The sequence below is a fragment of the Ovis aries genome, chromosome 6, assembly GCF_016772045.2.
Source record: "Ovis aries strain OAR_USU_Benz2616 breed Rambouillet chromosome 6, ARS-UI_Ramb_v3.0, whole genome shotgun sequence".
NCBI lineage: Eukaryota > Metazoa > Chordata > Mammalia > Artiodactyla > Bovidae > Ovis > Ovis aries.
Window position 1 is genome coordinate 56,199,353 of NC_056059.1, and position 24,787 is coordinate 56,224,139.

General features: G+C 38.0%; 1 protein-coding gene across 12 annotated transcripts in view; it reads right to left on the reverse strand.

Moving 5' to 3' along the window:
• Positions 1 to 4,112: 4,112 nt before the first annotated feature.
• The window catches only part of ARAP2 (ArfGAP with RhoGAP domain, ankyrin repeat and PH domain 2), a 198,264-nt gene continuing 177,589 nt past the window's right edge, over positions 4,113 to 24,787 (reverse strand). For 9 of the 12 annotated variants that reach the window (XM_027970922.2, XM_015096434.3, XM_060417567.1 and 6 more), the window contains 4 exons: positions 23,752 to 23,787; positions 21,803 to 21,866; positions 15,257 to 15,391; positions 4,113 to 6,534 (listed from right to left, as the gene is read on the reverse strand). In XM_027970922.2, coding sequence (XP_027826723.1) covers positions 6,154 to 6,534; positions 15,257 to 15,391; positions 21,803 to 21,866; positions 23,752 to 23,787 — 616 coding nt within the window. In that variant the 3' untranslated portion in view covers positions 4,113 to 6,153. The remainder of the gene's footprint in view (positions 6,535 to 15,256; positions 15,392 to 21,802; positions 21,867 to 23,751; positions 23,788 to 24,787) is intronic. The other 3 variants (XM_060417574.1, XM_060417573.1, XM_060417576.1) reach the window with 1 other exon arrangement.

A 24,787-nucleotide genomic window follows, 5' to 3' on the forward strand; every position in this document is an offset into this window, starting at 1 on the left:
TGAGCAGTTTGGCAGAAAATGATTAGAAATATTAGGATCGATACAAATTTACTCAGGTATCTTGGTTGCTTCCAATAGGTTCCAAACCATTTTCAATTAAAAAAATAAAACATAAAAATCCTTTCATTGGGGATAAGCATCTGTAGAAAGTATGTGAAGGACCAAATTACTGAATTGGAACCAGGGCTCATTTACGCCATTTGCTTTTTGTTGTAGGCAGCACTTGTAGGAACAAGAGCCATGGACACTCCCCTGCGGGAGCTATGAAGAACTTGATAAAGGATCCAACATTTAGAATGGTCTTAAGTGAACTGTTGAACAATGTGTTGCCTTATGTTGCTACGATTTAATAAACAAAAGGATGAGCTGAAAGTCCCAGGTTTTGGTGTTTGTTGAGAGCTTTGAGTGTTGTCACCAGTCATCTCTATTTTTGGAATGGAAATTTTTATGTTTCTGAAGTGGGAAATCACTTCTTAGCCTTTCAATGCAATGGCAACAGCATAGTGTGGGCTTGGGAGCATAAGTGCGTCACCCACTGACGCACTTGCAGTGCATGGATGATCTCAATAGTTGTTAGGTGGTAAGCGTTTCCTTGAAAAAGGAAAGTCATTGCCTAATTGTTCTGTCTTTATTCAGGTGCATCCCTAGATCATGTAAAACTGTTAGGAAAGGGTTCCAAGACATTTTCTGCCAGGGAGAGGTTAAGAGTACAACTACTTTCTTATCATCATAATCCCTTGTCCATGTTTATGTTATTGTTCAATCACCAAGTTGTGCTCTACTGTTTGTGACCACATGACTACAGCATGTCAGGCTTCCCTGTCCTGTACTGTTTCCTGGAGTTTGTTCAAACTCATGTCCATTGAGAAGTGATGCCATCTAACCAATTCATGCTCTGTCAGCATTCTCCTGCCCTCATCTTTCCCAGCATTGGGGAATTTTCCAGTGAGTTGGTTCTTCACATCAGGCAGCTGAAGTGTTGGGGTTTCAGCATCAGCTCAGTCGCTTAGTAGTGTCCAACACTTTGTAACCCCATGGACTGCAGCATGCAGGCATCCCTGTCCATCACCAACTCCTGGAGCTTGCTCAAACTCATGTCCATCAGGTCAGTGATGCCATCCAATCATCTCACCCTCTGTCATCCCCTTCTCCTCCTGCCTTCAGTCCTTCCCAGCATCAGGGTCTTTTCCAAAGAGTCATTTCTTTGCATCAGGTGGCCAAAGTACTGGAGCTTTGGCTTCTGCATCAGTCCTTCCAGTGAATATTCAGGACTGATTTCCTTTAGGATGGACTGGTTGGATCTCCTTGCAGTCCAAGGGACTCTCGAGAGTTTTCTCCAGTACCACAGATCAAAAGCATAAATTCCTCAGCACTCAGCTTTCTTTATGGTCCAACTCTCACATCCATACATGACTACTGGAAAAAAACAGCCTCGATGAGACCAACCTTTGTTGGCAAAGTAATGTCTCTGCCTTTTAATATGCTCTCTAGGTTGGTCATAACTTTCCTTCCAAGGAGCAAGTGTCTTTTAATTTCCTGGCTGCAGTCAACATCTGCAGTAATTTTGGAGCCCAAGAAAATAAAGTCTGTCACTGTTTACATTGTTTCCCCACCTATTTGCCATGAATTGATGGGACCAGATGCCATGATTTTAGTGTTTTGAATGTTGAGTTTTAAGCCAGCTTTTTCACTCTCCTCTTTCACTTTAAGAGGCTCTTTAGTTCCTCTTCATTTTCTGCCATGAGAGTGGTGTCATCTGCATATCTGAGGTTATTGATATTTCTCCCAGCAATCTTGATTTCAGCTGTGCTTCACCCAGTCCTGCATTCCTCATGATGTACTCTGCATATAAGTTAAATAAGCAGGGTGACAATATACAGCCTTGATGTACTTCATTCCCAATTTGGAACAAGTCTGTTGTTCCATGTCCAGTTCTGTTACTTCTTGACCTGCATACAGATTTGTCAGGCAGCAGGTATGTTTGTCTGTTATTCCCATCTCTTGAAGAATTTTCCACAGTTTCTTGTGATCCACACAAGTCAAAGGCTTTGGCATAGTCAATAACGCAGATGTTTTTCTGGAACTCTAGCTTTTTCTATGATCCAATGGATGTTGGCAATTTGATATCTGGTTCCTCTGCCTTTTCTAAATCCAGCTTGAACACCTGGAAGTTCTCAGTTCATGTACTGTTGAAGCCTCGCTTGGAGTATTTTGAGCATTACTTTGCTAGCATTTGAGGTGAGTGCAATTGTGTGGTAGTTTGAACATTCTTTGGCATTGCCTTTCTTTGGGATTGGAATGAAAACTGACCTTTTCCAGTCCTGTGGCCACTGCTCTGCTGTTTTTCAAATTTGCTGGCATATTGAGTACAGCACTTTAACAGCATCATCTTTAAGGATTTGAAATAGTTCAGCTGGAATTTCATTACTTCCACTAGCTTTGTTAGTAGTAATGCTTCCTAAGGCCCACTTGACTTCACACTCCATGATATCTGGCTCTAGGTGAGTGATTACACCATTGTGGTTATCTGGATCATGAAGATCTTTTTTGTATAGTTCTACTGTGTATTCTTGCCACCTTTTCTTAATCTCTTCTGCTTCTGTTAGGTCCATACCATTTCTGTCCTTTATTGAGCCCATCTTTGCATGAAATATTCCCTCGGTATCTACTTTTCTTGAAGAGATCTCTAGTCTTTCCCATTCTATTGTTTTCATTTCTTTTCCTTTATTCATTTCACATAAGAAGGTTTTCTTATCTCTTCTTACTATTCTCTGGAACTCTGCATTCAGTTGGGTGTATCTTTCCCTTTCTTCCTTGACTCTCACTTCTCTTCTTTTCTTAGCTATTTTGTAAGACCGCCTCAGATAACCATTTTGCCTTCTTGGCATTTCTGCTATGTATACTAAAATCTGAGGATACCCATAGTCAGCTTTTCATCCTCACGGGTAAATATCTGTAGATTTAGCCATTAATAGCATGTTAAGTTTGCAGTCTACAGTGGGCTGAATGAGCTAATGTGGAATGTGAGATTACCAAGGGCCTACTGAACATTTATTGAAAACATACACAAAAAAGTGGACTGTGCAGTTCATTCCTTTGAACAGTGTAGGGGATAGGGACACTGACCTCTACCCAGCTGAAAATCTGCATATAACTTAAGTCGCTCCCCCTGTCTGTGAAATCAGTCAACAGCAGATCATGTAGTACTGTATTATTTACTGCTGAAAGAAATTCATGTGTACGTGAACTGGCACATGGCACAGTTCAAACCTGTGTTGTTCAAGGGTCAACTGTATATAAGTCATCACAAAAAGCCCACAAGATTGGTTATATCCACTTCTCAGATGAGAACATTTAGATTCTGAACTTTAATCCAGCAATTCACTAAAAAGTCTTAAATCTATACAGATATCTGAGTTGTTAAAAACTTTAAACATTAGTAGCCATGGCAGAGAAGATAGGTATATACAAAATAATTTACAACATTTTCAACAAAAAATTGTTAAAAATAACTAAGGGATGTGAAGCAGATAAATTTTAGTTACCTACAATATTCATTTCTGTGCTATTTTCAGATGATTAGAAATAAATGTCATGATTGTACACATATTGTTCACATTAAGCTAATTGTCTTTTGTTGAGAAAATATGAAATTTTTGGTGCAAATTTTGATAAGATAATGTAAGCTTTCATAATCTCCTCAAAGTAATTATCAGAAGTGTGAGAAATGTGCAAATATCTGGATACTACAGTCTATATCCAAATAAATTCAGTGAATTTTCAAAAATATTCCTTTCACAATACAGTTTGTATATTTTAGCATTAAAATTATCAAATATAAATTAGCAGATAATATAGTTGTATGGACATCATATTTTTTGCTTCAATTACTTTTGCTTAATTTTATTAACTTTAGTGCTACAGAAATGAAAGAATACCATCAATTTGTTTCTTCCTATCTGCATATAGTCATCATTTAAAAGAGAAAAATATTCATACTGACATGTTAAAAAACTAACAGCTAGTTTGAAGTATATATTGAAATTTTTTTCAAATGCAGTCTATTTTCAAAAGATAAAGGTGGTTATTTTGAAAAGACAGTCACATTCAGGTGGACTTGGAAAACAATTTTAATTTTTACTGAAAATATATGAGATGTCATCATTAGCCCTTATCTTACACTTGAAAAATGGAGACAGTTGTACAGGAAGGGTTAAGCTCAAGTTTCAAAAGTATTCAAATGAGGCAGGTAAAAAAAAATCCAGATACTGTTCCATTGTCCAGCATAATTTTCATGTCCCGTTATTTCATTAAACAACATAAATATTATCATTTATAAGAAATAATAGTTTTAGTTTTTTTTTCCTAAACACCATGATTCTTGCTTTATAGCTATGAAGTCTCCCCAGCAGTGCCACCTATTTCATAAACTGACCAGCAGTTTCTCTCTCAAAAAGAAAATTCCAATCTATGTGGATTTAAAGAATAAATATCACATATCCTTTGTAAACTATTTTATCACCACCAGGTATAAGAGATCAGTATTTTGTAATGAAGAAATTCATAGCATTTAACAGCATATTACTGCACTATGATTGGATTGAAAAAAGTATGGGCCTTTGTATAATGATAAATTCTGATAAGACATCTGAAAAACAGAGGTGGGGGGTAGGAAATAAAGCTTGGCTACCTACTAGTAAAATAATTTTGATCAAAACTCACCAGACCTAATACAATTCTAAATAAACTGATGAAAAGTGCTACCCCTGTCAACTATAATTTAGATGGTATTGTTTGAGAAAACAAACTAGTAGCTGCTCTTTATGTGGAATTAAAAATAGAGGGCTTTGTCATTATTTATTAGGCACAGGAAGAAGATTCCTGCTTTATTAAACAAACAAAAACTAGTTACAAGGGAACTAGTAGCTCCCAAAAATATAGTAGTTAATCTAACCCCTACCCCCAGATGGCCATGTTGCAGTTTCAGTAAATTCTGACTCAATATTACTTCAGAAATGAATATACAAAGTAAAACAGTAATAAAAAAACAATAAAACCCTGTGATGATGACTGTTGCTCGTACAGGAATGACAGTAAGGAACTCTTAAAATTTGCTCGTATACAGCAACAGTGCAAGGGGCATCCATGCCAGGTCCTGTTTACATGATCTCTTCAATGCAGGGTAAGGTCCTCTCAGCAGCCACCTGCAAAGAACTGAAGTGTAGTGGATGGGTTGGTACTGCGCTTGGTTCACTGACACCATGGGAACAGTGGCCCACGCCATTATTCATGTGTGTTGGCTGAATACTAATCTTGAGAAACGCTTAGTCACTAGATTATTTTCTTAACAAGCAAGTTTCTCATGAACAAGGTCTGGTCAACAGTAAACTAGAATGAATCTCAACCTGACCTGCTTGGCTTTTAGGACATGTTAATTCTTCGCCTCTTTTTAAAACCTCAGTGTTGTTTGATAGGCAGCCACTAAAATAAATCCCCCCCCTTTTCAACTTATTTTCTTTTCCCTATGGTTGGACCCTATGTAAACCTAAAAACATATGATAACTTTATATACAAGGTTTCTCAAAGTGCAAAATGTGTTACATATAGTTTCATAGGCTTCATTTACACACAGCATTTTATACAATACAGTATATTTTGCAATTTCTGTTCATAAATTTACAGCACTTAACAGACACCTACAGTTGACCCTTGATCAATGTGGGTTTTGAACTGCATGGGTCCACTTATATGTGGATATTTAAAAAAAGTGAATCCTACAGCACTACATGATCCACAATCAGGTGAACCTACAAATGCAGAAGAATTTCAGATATGGGGGCTGACTATAAATTATACACAGATTAACACACTAACCCCTGCCCCATGTTGTTCAGGGGTCAACTGTACTTCAAAAGGTTGGCCACTCAAAGTAACCCAATGCTTTCCTACGCAAGGTTAACAGAGCTGAACTGTACAAGCTTTGTTCAGACCACAACACTGAATCTTACAGTTATCACATATATACATACATATTAATAGTTTAAAATGCTCTTTAAATGGTTAAGGATAGCTAAACATATCTCTCCTAGCATAAAATACAGTTTGGTTTCAGACACTGTACACAATATTTAAAAAAATAATTTGTAGGACAAGTCATTTTATTTCCTTCTGCACCACTTGCTCAGCCTGTAACTCTTTTGGAAGCGTTCTTGATCGTTGGAGAACCACGCTAAGCTCTTCGATGACCTTTGGCGGTAACTTATTATTGCAGTCCAAAGTATCTTTGCCATTCCTGTCCTCAGTCTTCCTCAGTGTCTTTAGGCCTTTATGGCCTTTCTGTCGCCCTGCAAAGACCTCAGCCTCTGTGTCCTCCAGACAGTTGAAACTCCGGTGTTTTTTGGTTCGATTTCGAAGTTTCTCGTCCTTGTGCTCCAGGCACTGGGCCACGATGGAGGCTTTCTCCTTTAAGGTGCCATCTCCACCTTGGTCACGCTTTGCACCGAGCCGCAGCCTTTCGAGTTCTGCTTTTGCACTCTTAAAATAAAACAAAACATGTCAGAGGGAAGCAAGATCTGGCCTACTCTGCTTAAAGAATACATGGCACGTAGAAGTTGATGCTTCTTTTATTAGAGTTTATTTCTATGACTTAGGTTCTAACGTGACTTTGGCACTAGCAGCAGGTCTGAATTTATAGACGGATCTGAGAGCTACAAAACCAACTGAAATGGAGATCACGGAAATTCATTTTAACAAGCATTTAACATACCACTTCAAAGATGTCTTTCAAGCTAGTTATTCAAATTGACTCCCATTTTAAACTTGCCTCTTTCAATTCACTGCTGCTTGGCTGTGTCACATGTTCATGCATCTATAATCCTGCAGTGTTGTACCCAAAATACAGAGGAAAACGGGGGTCTCTGTGGCCATAAGTCCAGGAAATACACTTTGTAATAGATCCCTCTTTGAGATTCACAATACATATTAAAGAAGCTGAGAAATACTTCATCAGAAAAACCTGTTCAACTTATTTTTCTCCTCCAAAAATATTTGACTAGTGCAATCTTTTCCCCATATAATGCCTATTAGAATCCTACAGATATTTGTGAAAACACTGAAAGAAATATATAGTTGTGTATTAAAACCCACAGGTGTACTTTCATAACTAGTGTCAATGGCATCTTGTGACTGGGCAAGTATTGACATTCAGAACTCTCATTAGATTCTCAAAGGGGATTACAACCTAACCAAATGTAAGATAAAAGAATGAACAACAGAGAAGCAAGCATCTTGTTGGCATGGAGCCACAGCGAAAGGCTATCCAAAAAACTGAGTTGGGGGAAGTGGGAAGGCATAAGTCATTTTTCTTTTCACAAGCAAGAGTTGAAGGAATTTCTTTAAAATTTCCTCATAAAAACTGCAAAGCACAAAGAAATCCAAGGAAAATTTCTTATTATAAATGTTTGAGAGAAAGATGAAATGAAAATGGTGATGTAGCATGAAGAATGGGACTGTTTTGCAGATGGCAAGTAGAAGTATGTGTGCTTACCCATTCTTAGGAAAACACCAAAAAACTAACTGAACAACAATCGACAAAAACACACACACACTCTGGAACTTTTAAAAGATACCTACATCCAAAGACAAAAAGCCACAATGAGATGGTAGGAAGAGTATAATCATGATAAAATCAAATTTCATATCTACTGGGTGGGTGACCTACCAACAGGAAAATAACTATACTGCAGAAGTTCTCCCACAGGAGTAAAAGTCCTGAGCTTCACATGAGGCTTTCCAACCAAGGGGTCTGTCTATGGGAAGAGGAGCCCCCAAAGGATCTGGCTTGGAAGGCAACATATTCTTGGGTTGGAAGAATCAATATTGTTAAAATGACTATACTACCCAAAGCACTGCTATACTTAGATAACCTGTATAGCATAGGGAACTCGGGCCAATATTCTGTAATAACCTAAATGGGAAAATAATTTGAGAAAGAATAGATACATATATATGTATGGCTGAATCACTTTGCTGTACACCTGAAACACAATATTGTTAATCAACTATACTCCAATATGAAATAAAACAATACTGCTTTGAAAATAATGAAACTGAGTAGCATAAATAGGATGCCCCATGTAATGTTCAAAGGGCAACACCTCATCTCTTTATTTTCCTCCGTAGTGCTCTTTCAGGTATACTAGATAAGCTATTCATACCTCTTGTGATTGTTTGAATGCTGATCGAAACTCAACACAGTGCAAGGAGGGTTTTGTTTTTAGCTTTTGTTTGATTTGTTCACTGATGAGTGAACTTATCACAGTGCCTGCAGATGGGAAATTACCAATAAATATTTTCTGAATAAGGGATGAAGAAAGGTTAAAAAAATTCAAATGTATAATATTTTATCATATTTCAAATGTATAATATTTTGTTTTATCATATTGTTTTATCTTCCTAAATTCCAGCAGATTGGGACATAGTTTTACAATTCAAAATTTTCTGATAAGCTCATGATTATACATCTCAGAGACATACTTCTACTCTAAACCTGATAAGAAGAAATATTTAGTTGTTTAGTATCTAGCTTCATTCTAAAGTTTCATTAGAATGTGTTAGAATGGCTACACAGCCATGTGAATGTAATTAATGAATTGTGCATATAAACAGGTTAATACAGAAAATGTATTTTATCACAGTACAAAAAGAAAAATAAGAAAGGATTAGTAAAAAATAATGGCCATTTAAACATGAGGATGTGATGGGGAGTTTATAAATCAATATGAATCTTAAAAAAGTTTCACTTGGCATCTTCAGTTCAGGTAGGTTGAGTCTCTCAGTGGTGTCCAACTCTTTGTGATCCTATAAACTGCAGCACTCCAGGTCTCCCTGTCCATCACCAACTCCTGGAGTTTACCCAAACCCATGTCCATTGAGTCGGTGATGCCATCCAACCATCTCATCCTCTGTCGTCTCCTTCTCCTCCTGTCCCCTATCCCTCCGAGCATCAGGGTTTTTTCCAATGAGTCAGCCCTTTGCATCAGGTGGCCAAAGTACTGGAGTTTCAGCTTCAACATCAGTCCTTCCGATGAACACTCAGGACTGATCGCCTTTAGGATGGACTGATTGGATCTCCTTGCAGTCCAAGGGACTCTCAAGAGTCTTCTCCAACACCACACTTCAAAAGCATCAATTCTTCGACACTCAAGAGTCATCTAGTTTCTTCACAGTTCAACTCTCACATCCATACATGACCACTGGAAAAACCATAGCCTTGACTAGATGGACCTTTGTTGGCAAAGTAATCTCTCTGCTTTTCAATATGCTGTCTAGGTTGGTCATAACTTTCCTTCCAAGAAGTAAGCATCTTTTAATTTCATGGCTGCAGTCACAATCTGCAGGCATACTGGAGCCCCCCAGTATAAAGTCTGACACAGTTTCGACTGTTTCCCCATCTATTTGCCATGAAGTGATAGGACCAGATGTCATGATCTTAGTTTTCTGAATGTTGGCAACTTTTTCACTCTCCTCTTTCACTTTCATCAAGAGGCTTTTTAGTTCTTCACTTTCTGCCATAAGGGTGGTGTCACCTGTCTATCTGAGGTTATTGATATTTCTCCCAGCAATCCTGATTCCAGCTTGTGTTTCTTCCAGCCCAGCATTTCTCATGATGTACTCTGCATATAAGTTAAATAAGCAGGGTGACAATATACAGCCTTGACATACTCCTTTCCCAATTTGGAACCAGTCTGTTGTTCCATGTCCAATTCTAACTGTTGCTTCCTGACCTGCATACAGATTTCTCAAGAGGCAGGTCAGGTGGTCTGGTATTCCCATCCTCTTGAAGAATTTTCCACATTTATTGTGATCCACACAGTCAAAGGCTTTGGCATAGTCAATAAAGCAGAAATAGATGTTTTTCTGGAACTCTCTTGCTTTTTTGATGATCTAGTGGATGTTGGCAATTTGATCTCTGGTTCCTCTGCCTTTTCTAAAACTAGCTTGAACATCTGGAAGTTCAAGGTTCACGTATTGCTGAAGCCTGGCTTGCAGAATTTTAAGCATTACTTTACTAGCATGTGAGATGAGTGCAACTGTGTGGTAGTTTGAGCATTCTTTGGCATTGCCTTTCTTTGGAATTGGAATGAAAACTGACCTTTTCCAGTCCTGTGGCCACTGCTGAGTTCAAGGATCAATATGGAGTGGTTTTATAGATCATGATGACATTTCTTTTTTCAGCTATTGGCAGAAAGACATGGGGACTCTGGTGTAGTACTTAGAGGTCAAGTATGGCCTTCTCAGGTGGCGCTAGCGGTGAAGAACCCACTTGCAAATGCAGGAGACATAAGAGATATGGGTTCGACCCCTGGGTAGGGAAAATCCCCTGGAGGAGGGTATGGCAACCCACTCCAGTATTCTTGCCTGGAGAATCCCCATGGACAGAGGAGGTCTTGCGGGCTATAGTCCATAGGACTGCATAGTCAGAAACGACTGAAGTGACTTAGCACACACTAGTCATCTAGTCTCTTCAATACAATCATCCTGTTTTGTATCATTTTTACTTTTATACTTTCCCCTATACTACCTTATTGAAATTTCCATTGTGCTATCAGGTACCTCAGTTCTATGACTAACTTCTTTCATTCATTCATTCATTCATTCATTTCAGTTGCTCAGTCGTGTCCGACTCTTTGTGACCCCATGAATTGCAGCATGCCAGGCCTCCCTGTCCATCACTATCTCCCGGAGTTCACTCAGACTCATGTCCATTGAGTCCGTGATGCCATCCAGCCATCTCATCCTGGGTCGTCCCCTTCTCCTCCCGCCCCCAATCCCTCCCACCATCAGAGTCTTTTCCAATGAGTCAATTCTTCGCATGAGGTGTCCAAAGTAGTGGAGCTTCAGCTTTAGCATCATTCCTTCCAAAGAAATCCCAGGGTTGATCTCCTTCAGAATGGACTGGTTGGATCTCCTTGCAGTCCAAGGGACTCTTAAGAGCCTTCTCCAACACCACAGTTCAAATGCATCAGTTCTTCGGCGCTCAGCCTTCTTCACAGTCCAACTCTCACATTCTTACATGACCACAGGTAAAACCATAGCCTTGACTAGACGGAACTTAGCCGGCAAAGTAATGTCTCTGCTTTTGAATATGCTGTCTAGGTTGGTCATAACTTTTCTTCCAAGGAGTAAGCATCTTTTAATTTCATGGCTGCAGTCACCATCTGCAGTGATTTTGGAGCCCCCCAAAATAAAGTCTGACACTGTTTCCCCATCTATTTCCCATGAAGCGATGGGACCAGATGCCATGATCTTCGTTTTCTGAATGTTGTTGAGCTTTAAGCCAACTTTTTCGCTCTCCTCTTTTACATCAAGAGCCTTTTTAGCTCCTCTTCACTTTCTGCCATAAGGGTGGTGTCATCTGCATATCTGAGGTTATTGATATTTCTCCCAGCAATCTTGATTCCAGCTTGTGTTTCTTCCAGTCCAGCGTTTCCCATGATGTACTCTGCATAGAAGTTAAATAAGCAGGGTGACAATATACAGCCTCGACGTACTCCTTTTCGTATTTGGAACCAGTCTGTTGTTCCATGTCCAGCATACAGATTTCTCAAGAGGCAGGTTAGGCGGTCTGGTATTCCCATCTCTTTCAGAATTTTCCACAGTTTATTGTGATCCACAAAGTCAAAGGTTTTGGCATAGTCAATAAAGCAGAAATAGATGTTTTTCTGGAACTCTCTTTACTCCTAACTTCTTTACTCCTCAATATCTCTTAACTCTTTCCTGTTGGTGTAACTGAAGTCCATCTAATTCTTGAGCATACCAATTTAGCATACACACATGCATTAATACATATACTGCTAAAATTTCAAGTAAAACTATGATATTAAACTAACATAACCATATATGAAGGTGGGGAGGGGTGGTGAAGTGAATTGATAAAAATCAAGAGGATGTGAAAGTGATGCTTTGTATGATTATATGGTATGTGGAGCGCCTTGTGTGTTGTGGGGAAAGCCAAGGCCATTGACACCGTGGGGAAAAAAAGGCATCCATATATGCTTCACTGTCCTTAAGGTATTAATAATTCAAAAAGAAAGATTGATAAGCTATGGAATTAGGAAAGCAGAGGTGGCTTGGTCCAGAGGATGCCAGTTTGTGTCAGAGGAAACTGAAAATGAGGGTCTGAAATGGAGTTCATATCTAAGCAGAGAGAATACTACCCTGTGAAGTAAGGGCTTTTTATTATCCCTAGGAGCTTACAGATAAAAGCTGAGCACAATGTACACAATAAGTTAAGAAGGTACCCGAGAAGAAGTAGGAGGGCCATAGGTATCATTTAGCTTGTGTGTTCTTAAGCACTGTTTGCCTCTTCATGTATGATTTGTCAAAAAACTTACTTCCTCTGGCTTATTCACTAGCTCAGTACTAATTTACTCAATTAATTTTAGAAGTCATTTCCTCCAGGAAGCCTTCCTTGCTTGGAGGAGGTATTCTCATACAACTTTTAAATGAATGTCTTGAAAGCAAGACAGCTCATGAAATGGGAAGTCAACAAATGCACCAATCTGTCAACAATTTGTTTGAGAAGCAATTTTCTTGACCATATCCATTGATTGACTTTAAGCTAGCTAGTAATATTTGATTTTATTAAGCTAGCTAGTATTATTGTCATTTATTAATATACTTACATATTTACTTCAGTTCAATAAAAAATACTTTATTTGGTTTGTGTGAAAACTTGCAATTTTAATTTTTCTTTTTTTAAACTTTTATGGTTTTTAGTGAAAAACATTACCAAATAAAACATTATTTATCACTGGAAAACACCAAACATTAAAAATTTTTCTTTGTCAAATTTGTTGAATTCCCACACTTATGAAAAAGCTTGGTTTAGTTTACTAACAAATTTTCCAGAAATTAATATTTCATAAAATTGTTTTCAAAGCCTTTGAAATCAATTTGGTTATAGTTTTTGTTCATCAGTTTTCTGATCTCAAGAATATTAAAAAAAATTGCCTCTGAAATTCTGGATTTGAGGTTAAGATGCAGAGTACATCATGAGAAACGCTGGACTCGAAGAAACACAAGCTGGAATCAAGACTGCAGGGAGAAATATCAGTAACCTCAGATATGCAGATGACACCACCCTTATGGCAGAAAGTGAAGAGGAACTAAAAAGCCTCTTGAGGAAAGTGAAAGAGGAGAGTGAAAAAGTTGGCCTAAAGCTCAACAACATTCAGAAAACGAAGATCATGGCATCCAGTCCCATCACTTCATGGGAAATAGATGGGGAAACAGTCGAAACAGTGTCAGACTTTATTTTTGGGGGCTCCAAAATCACTGCAGATGGTGACTGCAGCCATGAAATTAAAAGACACTTACTCCTTGGAAGAAAAGTTATGACCAACCTAGACAGCATATTCAAAAGCAGAGACATTACTTTGCCGACTAAGTTCCGTCTAGTCAAGGCTATGGTTTTACCTGTGGTCATGTATGGATGTGAGAGTTGGACTGTGAAGAAGGCTGAGCACCGAAGAACTGATGCATTTGAAGTGTGGTGTTGGAGAAGACTCTTGAGAGTCCCTTGGACTGCAAGGAGATCCAACCAGTCCATTCTGAAGGAGATCAACCCTGGGATTTCTTTGGAAGGAATGATGCTATAGCTGAAACTCCAGTACTCTGGCCACCTCATGAGAAGAGTTGACTCATTGGAAAAAACTCTGATGGTGGGAGAGATTGGGGGCAGGAGGAGAAGGGGATGACCCAGGATGAGATGGCTGGATGGCATCATGGACTCGATGGATGTGAGTCTGAGTGAACTCCGGGAGATGGTGATGAACAGGGAGGCCTGGCGTGCTGCAATTCATGGGGTCGCAAAGAGTCGCCATGATTGAGTGACTGAACTGAACAAACTATTGTATATTCAATCATCTCAATTCTATACTGGATACTGGTTAACATACTTTGATCGTAAAATTTACTTTTGCTTTGCTCCATAATTGATCCTGAGGCAATGTCAGGAGAAGCTAGGGTCACAGCAGGGCATATCTATTCCCTGCATTTCTATGTCCCCTAACCTGGGTTCCCAAACATGACTCTTAAAATGAAGATTCTAGATTATCTGGGGAATCCACAGTTCTGGAAAGCAGTTTATTATAAGGAAGAAAAACTTGTAAGTGCAAAATGGCAGAAGGGACAAGCTCCTGAGTTCTTGCTGTCTTATTCTCTTTGATTACATCAGCACAGAAGGCAACAAAGGAAATAAACCATTATTTTCAAAGCTTTTATCTTTTAGAGAAAAGGGACAGTACAGTGGGATAAATGGTTAAGGAAAGATAGTCATGGAAAAACACTTTTTAAAAGTCTGATCACTAAATTAAAATGGCTTTTGTCTCTCAAAAGTTATTCCTGTTATACCTGAAACTTACACAACTTTGTAAATCAACTATATTGCGATAAAACTTTTAAAAAAGTTATTGTTGTTTAGAAAGCAAGAAACTCACATAGCTTAATGCCAAATCTGGGCTCTAAGAAGAAACAAATTTTGCGTGCTTTTCTTTTTGTTTTGAAGGACTCATTTAACGCACTGAAATGCACATTAGTTGCAAACTGTCTAATGAGTTTTGAGATTTACAGCCTGTGTCTTTGTCTGAATCAAGACCAATGCTACTTATGTTCACCCTACCCTTCAAAGTGAGAAGGAAAACACAGTTTTCATGAAAGATGCCAAATCTTCTTTATTGATGCTCAAAGGTCATCCTGCCATTCCTTACATTAACTGAGTTAATGGGTTCCCAAACCACTGGAATTTGATTGTGTTACTGGTAAGTCTTGTTACCATGGCTCCTGACATATTCTTGTAAGGAAGTTACAAGTGTACTTGTAAGGCTAATTTGAGACTGATTTTTACCACCAGAAACTTTTGTATACATATTTAACATTCTTGGCCGCTTTAGGGATTAAAAAAAAGCTAAGTGGTATCATGTAATCATGCATATTTAATTGAGTGATCAATAATATTGTTAAAATTACTTTTATTTAAGTTAACAAAATATACAACTTCAAAGAGTGGCGTAGGATTATTCATACAGTTTCTTGATGGATGTGATTTTTATAGTTTTACTATTTTTACTGCACTCTTCCAAGTGATTATTACTGTGCTCTTGAAACCAATGAGGTAACTGATGCATTTAACCACATTAAGACATAAGAAAACATGTTATTGTGACTAATGTAAAAACAAACATCCTAATCTTACCTCAGTCTCTCTCCGGGCTTGGGTTGCATTTCTGTCATGTTGGATGGGAATCAGAGGCAAACCTCCAATTTTGGGATTTTTGGTTATAGAACGTTTTCGTTCCTTTCCAGCTGGTGGCCATATATCATTTTCATGCTGTGGAAACACAATTTCTTGCTGTGGGTGTGTGACTTTATTATGTGGTCCACCAAGTTTACAGTCACTGGGCTCCTTTCCCATCTATCCAAGTCAGGTGATCCGCTTTTCACGAGAAGGTTGTTTGTAATTATGATGTTGATTCTCGTGGTAGCACCGCTTGAGGATGTAAAACTCTTAAGTGAACTGAGCTTTGAGGTCTCAGTTCAATTTCTAAGCTTCAGAAATATGCCTTCTGTACTACTTATCAAACCAAAAGGGGGAAAATATTTACAGAAACCAGTAAATCTCTTTGTAGAAGAAAAATAATATACCTCTCTACATTTCTAGGCCCTGTAATCAAAATAACTACACATTCATTTTCTCTTACCACTGAAGATAACTTTTAGTGTCAAAATAATTTGACATTATATATACCCTCAAGTCAACCTAAGGCATGGCTAGCAGAAAAATTATCTTTATTTTATGACCTTTTGAAAAATGTTTCATTTTCACCTAATTGAATTCCAAAGAAATGTTACCTTGTACACAAACATTTCTACTGAAAATCATTTTACAACAGAGCGTGTATTTGTGCTCAACTTGTTGACTACATATTCTGGCCAGTGAGCAATTATAGATATGACTGGAAAAAAGGTAATTTTGCAAAGGGGGGAAATACCCATGGGTAAAAATATAAGCTCTTGAATGATAAATCCTTAAGATATACATATAAAAGAAAAATCTTTTAAAGACTTTTATACTCCTCAGGGTAATTTTTCAGAAGCTAGGAGAAACAAATAGATTTTCAGACAGCATTCTATGAAAGAAATACAAAATATCAACCACACACAATGAGAAGTTTACAGATGTTATGATGAAAACCATCTGGTAAACTACATCGCTAAATGCCTACTCATTCTTTTCCTCTACTCAAGACTGAACAGAGTCATAGTCTTATGTTGCAATTAGTATTTTAATGTCCTGTTTTATAGCAAAAGAACTATTTCAACAAACTTTATACTCACTATAAAACAGCAGCTAAGTTATATTGAAGGGCATACTGCTACACTTTGTGCTTACCAATATACAGGTATTATCTCATTTCATCCTTAAGGATCCTACAGTGTATTCCTGTTATTAGTAGAGTTATTGCCTAGGCATCAAATCTAGCCTTGAGTTTCAGTGGGGTGCTTTACTTTGGTTCAGCAAATCTGCAATGGTTATGCAATATTTCAATCAGAAAGTTACAAGTTTCATATTTTTATATCACAGTCTTAAACTCAGTAAAATAACTCATATTACAGAACTCGGACATTCCCAACATGTAAAGCTGGAAACAAACTGATGGGAAAGAATTAGGTAACCCTATGTAGGTAAAAGCCTAGGCTTTTACTCACTGGTGTATAGTATATGTATTAAATGGTATTGCAAGAAATCTAAGAGCAAATGTAGTTTCTAAACACACTATTTTTTTGACATGAGATATATATATATATATAGATAGATAGATAGATAGATAGATAGATAGATAGATAGATAAAATGCTGTAAATACTGGCTAATTAGTTCTCACTGGATTGATCCAAGAGATAGCAATAGTTTTTCTACCACAAATCTTAAGACATAAGTAATATGTTCTGATATCATTTATAGTTATGTGTGAAGTGAAGTGAAGTCACTCAGTCACGTCCGACTCTCTGCGACCCCATGGACTGTAGCCTACCAGGCTCCTCAGTCCACAGAATTTTCAAGGCAAGAGTACTGGAGTGGGTTGCCATTTCCTTCTCCAGGATAAGTGACTTCAAAAAATCATACTGCATGGAGCATATAGATGAGGATCTTATTATTATAACCAGTGATCACACCCTCAAATCTTCGTTTCTGCCTCTCACTTCCTTTTTCTAATTTTCCCCCACAGCTTTACTGAGGTATAACTGACAAACAAAAGATGTTTAAAGTGTATAGCATGATGACTACATACATTGTGAAAGGATTCCCCTCATCGAGTTAATCAACATATTGACCACCTCACATATGTATTTACCCCTCCCCCCCAGTGCCTTTTTGGTTAGAATATTTGAGTTCTATTCTCTTAGAAAATTTAAATTTTATAATAAAGTATTATGAACTGCACTCACCATGTCACCTATTAGATCCTCAGATTTTATTCATCATGTATCCAAAAGTATCTACCTTTTCACCAACCTCTTACTCCTGCCCCCCACATCCCCTGGAAACCACTGTCATATTCTGAGTTTGACTTTTATGTGGAATACCATTGCAATAATTGTCTGGCTTAATTCATTTAGCATAATGCCTTCCAGGTGCATTCATCTTGTCCCAAATGATAGACTTCCTTTTTAGGGCTGAATAATATTCCACTGTATACATGTATGAATACACATTTTCTTTATCCATTCATCCATCCATAGGTTATTCCCACACTATGCCTATGGTGAGTAATGCTGCCGTTAACAAGGTTCTGCCTCTCAATTTCTGACCTTCACATCTTTCCAGATAACTTAGTTTAGCTTCGTTCACTCTGAATATACCTCAGACTTCTTGAGACCGTCTATCCATTCTGCTTTTCACATTTTCCCCACTTCTTTCACAGTCTGGCTTAGATGTCAAGGTCATTCAGTATACTCACCACCTTATAAGGCAAGGCTGGGCTGCTTCTCCTACCACACTTGCCTGATAAAACCCCAAGCATAGTAAAACCCAATTCTACTTACTCTGTGGGTACCTCCAAATTAATGGAGGCAAAAAAAAAAAGAACAGATCAGTCTGGAGATTCATCTCACTTTAAATTTATCCTAAAATTTCAAATGAGCCTTCAGCACTCCCTGGACATTCTCCTATAGTACAACTAGCCTCCTCACTCTCTGAAGGTAATTTCTTACCTTTTATTCTGTCTCTGTACATGTAATATCCCTCCCAGACTCACATGTGGTGACCTCACTGATATAATTGAAAAATTAGTAGTAGTCATTCAATTTCATTTTCTCACCATGAGACGTACCAATCTCTCTGCATCTCTAGCCATATAAACAAGGCCTCCTTCTCTTCCAATAACTATTTGCTTTGAATATAAATAACTCTTCCCCAGTCATATCTATAATTGCATAGTGGGTCAGAATATGTAGTCAACAATCCGAGAACAAATATGTCACACACTCTGTTGTATAATGAATTTTTTCTGCAATGATGAACACATGCAGTTGCTCACATTGCTTCACATCTGCTCAAGGCCCCTGCTGGTTTAATATTCTCTCTTCTGATTCTTTGATAGAATTCTCTGCACCTATCACCTGGTTATCCTGCTTTCTCAAAGCTACTCATTTCTTTTGCTCAATTTTTCTCTTCTGTTTGACCTTTAAAGTTTGGGATATCCTAGGGCTTATTTGTCTGACCTCCTTCTCTTGATACAGCCCTCCCCTCTCCAATTTTGTATTCTAATGTTAGAATAATTCTACTATTCTAATATTAGAATAATTCTAATATTTTCTCTGTATATTCTCTCATTTCACTGTAGCCTCTCATGGCATTTAATACAATCCAAATGCTGCCTTCTGTCAAATTTACATTTCAGCCGTAAAGTTTTGCCTGAATTTTTGATCCATACATCTAAACCTGCTACTCAGCTTATCCACTTGTATGTCCAATGCGCATCTCAAATTTCACGTGTCCCAAATAGAACCCTGTCTTCTTCCGCACTTCTGATAGTATCACTTACATTCACCAGCTGCCAGAGGCCAAACAACTAGGACTCTTCATTTCTATTCCTCTCAAACTGCTATAGCTGATCAATTTTTAAGACTTACTGGCTCCACCTTCAAATATTCCTGAATCTGAGTATGTCTTACCAGACCCCCTGTTACCTAGTCTGAGCTGCTGTCTTCCTCCACATGGCTGTTCTTCCTACCTCCATCTTTGACCCCTAAAGTGTAGCTCAGCAAAGGAACCATAATTACTTTTTCCTCACAATATGAGCTGATTATATCTTTCCCTGTTTCCCACTAAAACTCCTAAACTGGGTCTACATCACCTGTCCCCTGCCTTCCTCATCTCTCATGTCCTCTCCAAGATAGGCTTTCCTGATGTTCATGGCGTAAGTCAAGATTATGTCCTGGCTGGCCCCACCCCCTGGAATGTTCTGACTGTCCTACACACTTGGCTTCCTTATTTCAGACAGGTCTCAGCATACCTGTCAGCTACTCAGAAAGGTGTCCCCTGAGAATCCTTCTCAATTAATGCCCTCCTTATGTCAGTCACACTGGTTTTCCTTTCCCTGGCTTATTTCATTATTTCACCACACTAATATCTATTTGAAATTTTACCTGACTATTCTCTTTACTAATTTAGAATACTAACTTGAGCATGTACTTTGTAAGATGTGCTGGATCCTGTGATGCAGATAAACATGTAGTTCTAGTAAGACTGAGTCCTTCCTCTCACGGGGTTTACATTTTAGTAGGAAAGACAGACATAAGAAACTTAAATACACAAATGCTTTTTAGTTAGTATTACAATGTTCAAGTACAGGACACTGAGAGTTCCTACAGCTCTAAGGTCTAATTGGTCTGAAGGTCAGGGAAGACTTTTTCTGAGGCTGTGACAGGTAAGTTGAAGACTTTTGTTGAGGCAGGGGTGAGAATGGGGATGGATATTAGAAAAGTATTCTGGGCACCAGAAAGAATTCATTGTTCACTGTTGGGTTTTGTGTGTGTGTGTGTATTAACATATATATTAACGTGTGCTACATTCCTGTCTCTTTCCCCGTGGAGGTGAACCATTAAATCCTCAAATCCAAAAGGACCTTTGTGTTTACCTTAATCCTAAGAAGTGGAATGAACTGAAGAAATGTAATTGGACTGAGTCTCTGGGGCCAGCACAACAAGGGACAGGTGAGGCAAGGTAGAAATAACTTGGTGGTGAGAACAACCTTGGTTTCCTGGCTATTTACACCTTGATTTTCAACTACAGCATCTAATGACTTCAGTCATAAAAACGAAAACATCAATTTAATTGTGCCATAACCAGATACTGTAACAGTTTTAGACTCTATGGTTCTAATTTTACTATTACTTCAAGCCTACTTTCATTAAAGTAAGACTTGAATACCTAAATTTTTAAACAGTCAGAAAAAAGAAAAGGCTCTAAAAAGTTAGACACTGGACTTTTTCTGGAAATGTATTCCCAGGTAGTAGTAGTAGGGTCAGGCTGAGAAAAGCAGTGTTTATTAACCACTGGAAAGGTTAATAAATTAAATGAACAGAGAAAATGGTTTTCAAAACAAATAAGGACAAGATTTGAGGGTGAATTAACTTCTCACTTGTAAGAGAAACAGGGAAGCACACCCTTGGTAATAAAGAGTGGCAACTTAATCGTTACCAGTGAATTTCAATGCTGGGGAAGCATTGCTGGGAGTCTGGCCAGACAAGGTTGGGGAAGAAACCAGTCCTATTAATGGGACTATTTTATCCTTCACTGCAAGAGTGAGTCCTCCAGTAGGGAGGAGACTAAATGGGTAATTGAGGGTAGGTGTTGGCCTCTGGGTTAAACCGCTAACTAAATGTATGGTACTAAGCAAATCACAGAGCCTTTTGTAAACTTTGTTTTCTTATCTATAAGCAGTGTCGTGCAGAGTTCATTGCGAGGAAGATACATGAATTACACAGTGTGTATTACAGAAATGTAGGTTCCCATCCTTGTTTTTGGAAAAGCAGGAGCCCATGGGGAGAACAGGAAGGAAAAGAGCAAATAAGATCATCTATACTGTTTTTCTAGATGATCTTATTTGTAAAGCAGAAATAGAGATACAGACACAGAAGAAATACATGAATATCAAGGGGGAAATGAGGGTGGGTTGGAGTGGCACGGGAGGAATTAAGAGATTGGGATTGACACTATGTGTAGAGGAGGTAACTAATGAGAACATACTGGATAGCACAGGGAACTCTACTTAATGCACTGTGGAAACACGAATGGGAAGGGAGCCCAAGAGGGAGAGAGTATACGTATGGTGATTAGCGTTGCTATAGTGGAAACTAACACAACATTGTAAAGCAACTATCTTCTAATAAAAAATTGGAAAAATGAACTCATTTTCTAAACACACATCCAGTGGGACTCTGGAGGACAAGAGCTCAGACAAGCCCCTCTTTTTCATTCCACCATCTTGAAGCCAGACGCCACCCCAAGCTGAGGAGCCACTGGGCTGGGGAAAAAAGATGGCTCAACAAAGAGTAAACTTTCTCTTACAGAATAGTGGGTAAATCTGGGTCCTCGTGTATTTAAAAAATCATGAATGAGAAAATGAAAGTACACACAAAAGACTCATTAAAAAGTCTTTGGAAACTACCACCACACTAACATTTCCTATAAACAGTTGTCGCATTTTACTAGATAGTTGAAATAGGTGTCATACCTGGGCGATAAAGATATTGGCCATCCACTCCGTTTGAGTTTGTGAACTCTCACAACACAGATGCCTATAAGACAAGATTTATAAAATAAATAATTCAAAAGGACAAAGGAATTTTCCAGTGTATTTTTTTGGCAAGTAAGTGATTAAGTGATCAGAAATCTCGTTGGGTTTCTCCTAATTAATGACATCATGCAATCAAAATGGAAGTATTTCAGTACAAGTTGCTTCAGGCTTCTGCTATCAAAACAGTAGTATAAATATGCTAGTTTAACCAAAATATAGCTAAAGGCTTTGATAACTGCCAAAAAATGATAAGCGGTATTTTTTGGAAATGCAGAAAAGTCAGTGTCATTTGCTTTTTCAGGTACATGAGGGTAAAATACTTTTCCCTCAGAAACTGAGCCTAAGAAGAAAAAATGTGTATATTTTCCTAAGAGCAGATTTTTTAGACAGTCACAGTCCATGTGATTATAAACATTGATACCCAACAAGACTCATGAAAAATGAGGTAAATGAAAAAAAAACACTGCATGTCCAATAATACTGATTCAGTAACCTATTGAAAACCTACACAAAACAGGGATCTCGCCTTCAAGGTTCGCATAGTCTATCAGGAAAGCGAGGAATGTAAACAAACTATAATATAGCGAGGGAAAAAAAAGTAAAGTTGAACACAAACACAGAAACAGCACAATTGGGGATGAGGTGGAAAATCTTGTAACTGACATTAGAATGGCATAATTTCAAAGTAGTTATTTTTATATCCTTATTAATAATTTAGAAAAATGTTAGAATGAAACTTCTAGAAATAATCCTTGCTTCTTTCATTGGATTCTCATGGAGACAGTTGTCCCTTTTTATTGCCATGTCCAAGAAAACTGTTCCCTCTACAAATCATTTTAGTTATGGATCCACCAGCACAAAATACTGTAGATGTAAAGAAATGTAAAGAAGATATAAACTGATTAGAAAGGAGAGTTGTCTGGTAAGATTTTCTCCCTCATTTCAGCTATGGTTTGAGTGAAAAATGACAGCTGAGTCTGCCAGATCAGCAGGAAGAAGATAAAAGTGATGAGGGAAGGGAGAGCATATACTATGGAAGAAGGTTCAGTGAAGACAGCACGGATATTAAACATATGCTATGAAGCAGGAAGGCATGTATAGTGAATTAAAAACAGATTGTTTTATCATTAAGTAAAAATGTGGGAAAGTCATGGGAGATCCATATTAAAGGGCTTCGTGTGCTGTGCCAGTGATCTTATACTTTATCCTACTTTTTAGGATTCACAGATGAGTTAAAGCAGAAAAGAAATATGATACATTTTAGAAAATCTCAGTGCTGGGTGGAGAATGTGCTGGAAACAAAAAGCAAAGTCAGAGGCATGAAGAGCACTTAGGACTCCTGGACCGATCCAAGCAGACGGATGAAGGCTCCAAGGATCGAGGGTATGGGTGGATCAGAGAACTAAGAAGCAGATCTGGTATGGATTAGACACAGGGAGACGAGGGAGAAGGAGACATCTAGTCCAACCTCTATGGAGAGTGGCTAGATCCTGGTGACATGAATGGAAAGAAGTACTCTACAGAAAGAACCGGTTTGAAGCCAAGGTCTTTTCTTTAAATTTGAGTTTTGGAGAGTTCTTATCCTTAATTTAAAACTGAATTTTGTCTGCTTATCCCTTAAAACCAGAGATTCCCCATTTATATAATAACTAGTAAGAAATCATGTGTACTTTGTCTTGAGGTGGTGGCCAATAGGATACATGAGACTTAAACAGACCTAAACCCTGAAGCAAACCTCCTTTTCTCTTTTTAGGCTCAAGGTATTTAGAAAAGAGTTTAACTTCACTTAAAAGAAATGTTTCTTGTGTCTAGATTTATCTGTGAACATTATTTACTGCCGTTATCATCAATATATGAAATCCAAAATCTGTAAGCTGTTAACTTACCAGTGATGTTTTTCAGAATATGCTGTCAATCCCCAACTGCATTGTATGGGGAGGAAAAAAAAACATATACATATTAAAAATTATTCATTTTACGAGACAATACACAGGATGAAATTTTAAGGAGGTAATGTTTAATGGTGGGAAAGCATAACAGGTTTGATATCCACAAGTGATGATCCTCTGGGTATGATACATCTAGAGGTAAATGATGGATATTGAGGGATTTGGCTATAAATTTATAGATATGTTGAAAGGACACAGGGGAAGGGGTCTCATGAGGTTATGAGGCAGCGGGGATATTCTGGACTGAGTAAGGACAGATGTCTAGAAAAATGGCGAAAATAAAATACACATATTGACTTACTGATATTGTGAGAAATTTTAAAGAGTGTACCAGCCACAACACAGATACATGTGCTGGGCTAAGAAATTAAGCACAGAGGCAAAAGTGAGTACATTTACAGTAATAGAATCTGAAATCACATACAGTTCATTAAAATGATGTTTCATGATATTAAAAGTATTAGTACAAACTTTAATTAGCTAATCAAAGTAATCTGTGATGAATAAGTATGGTATAACTCAAATCCTGGGTTGGTTCAAGTGCTAGTGAGAAGAATAATGTTTAAAGAGTCCACTTTCTCTCTACCACCCATGTGCTGTGAGGTTTTACCAAATTCAGTAAAACAAAGAGGGCAAATTATAGAGCCAGGACCAAGATGTTCTAAAAGCAACAAATATCATATATTAATGCATATGTATGGAATCTAGAAAAACAGTATTGATGAACCTGTTTATGAAGAAGCAGTGGAGATGCAGATGTAGGCAATGGACTGGTGGACACAGCAGGGGAAGGAAGGACAGACTGAGAAAGTAATATTGACATATATACACTATATATGTGAAAAAAAGGTAACTGGTGGGAAGCTGCTATATAACACAGTGAGCCCAGCCTGGAACTCTGTGACAACCTAGAGGCATGGGATGGGAAAAGGAAATGTGTGTGTGTGTGTGTGTGTGTGTGTATATATGTATA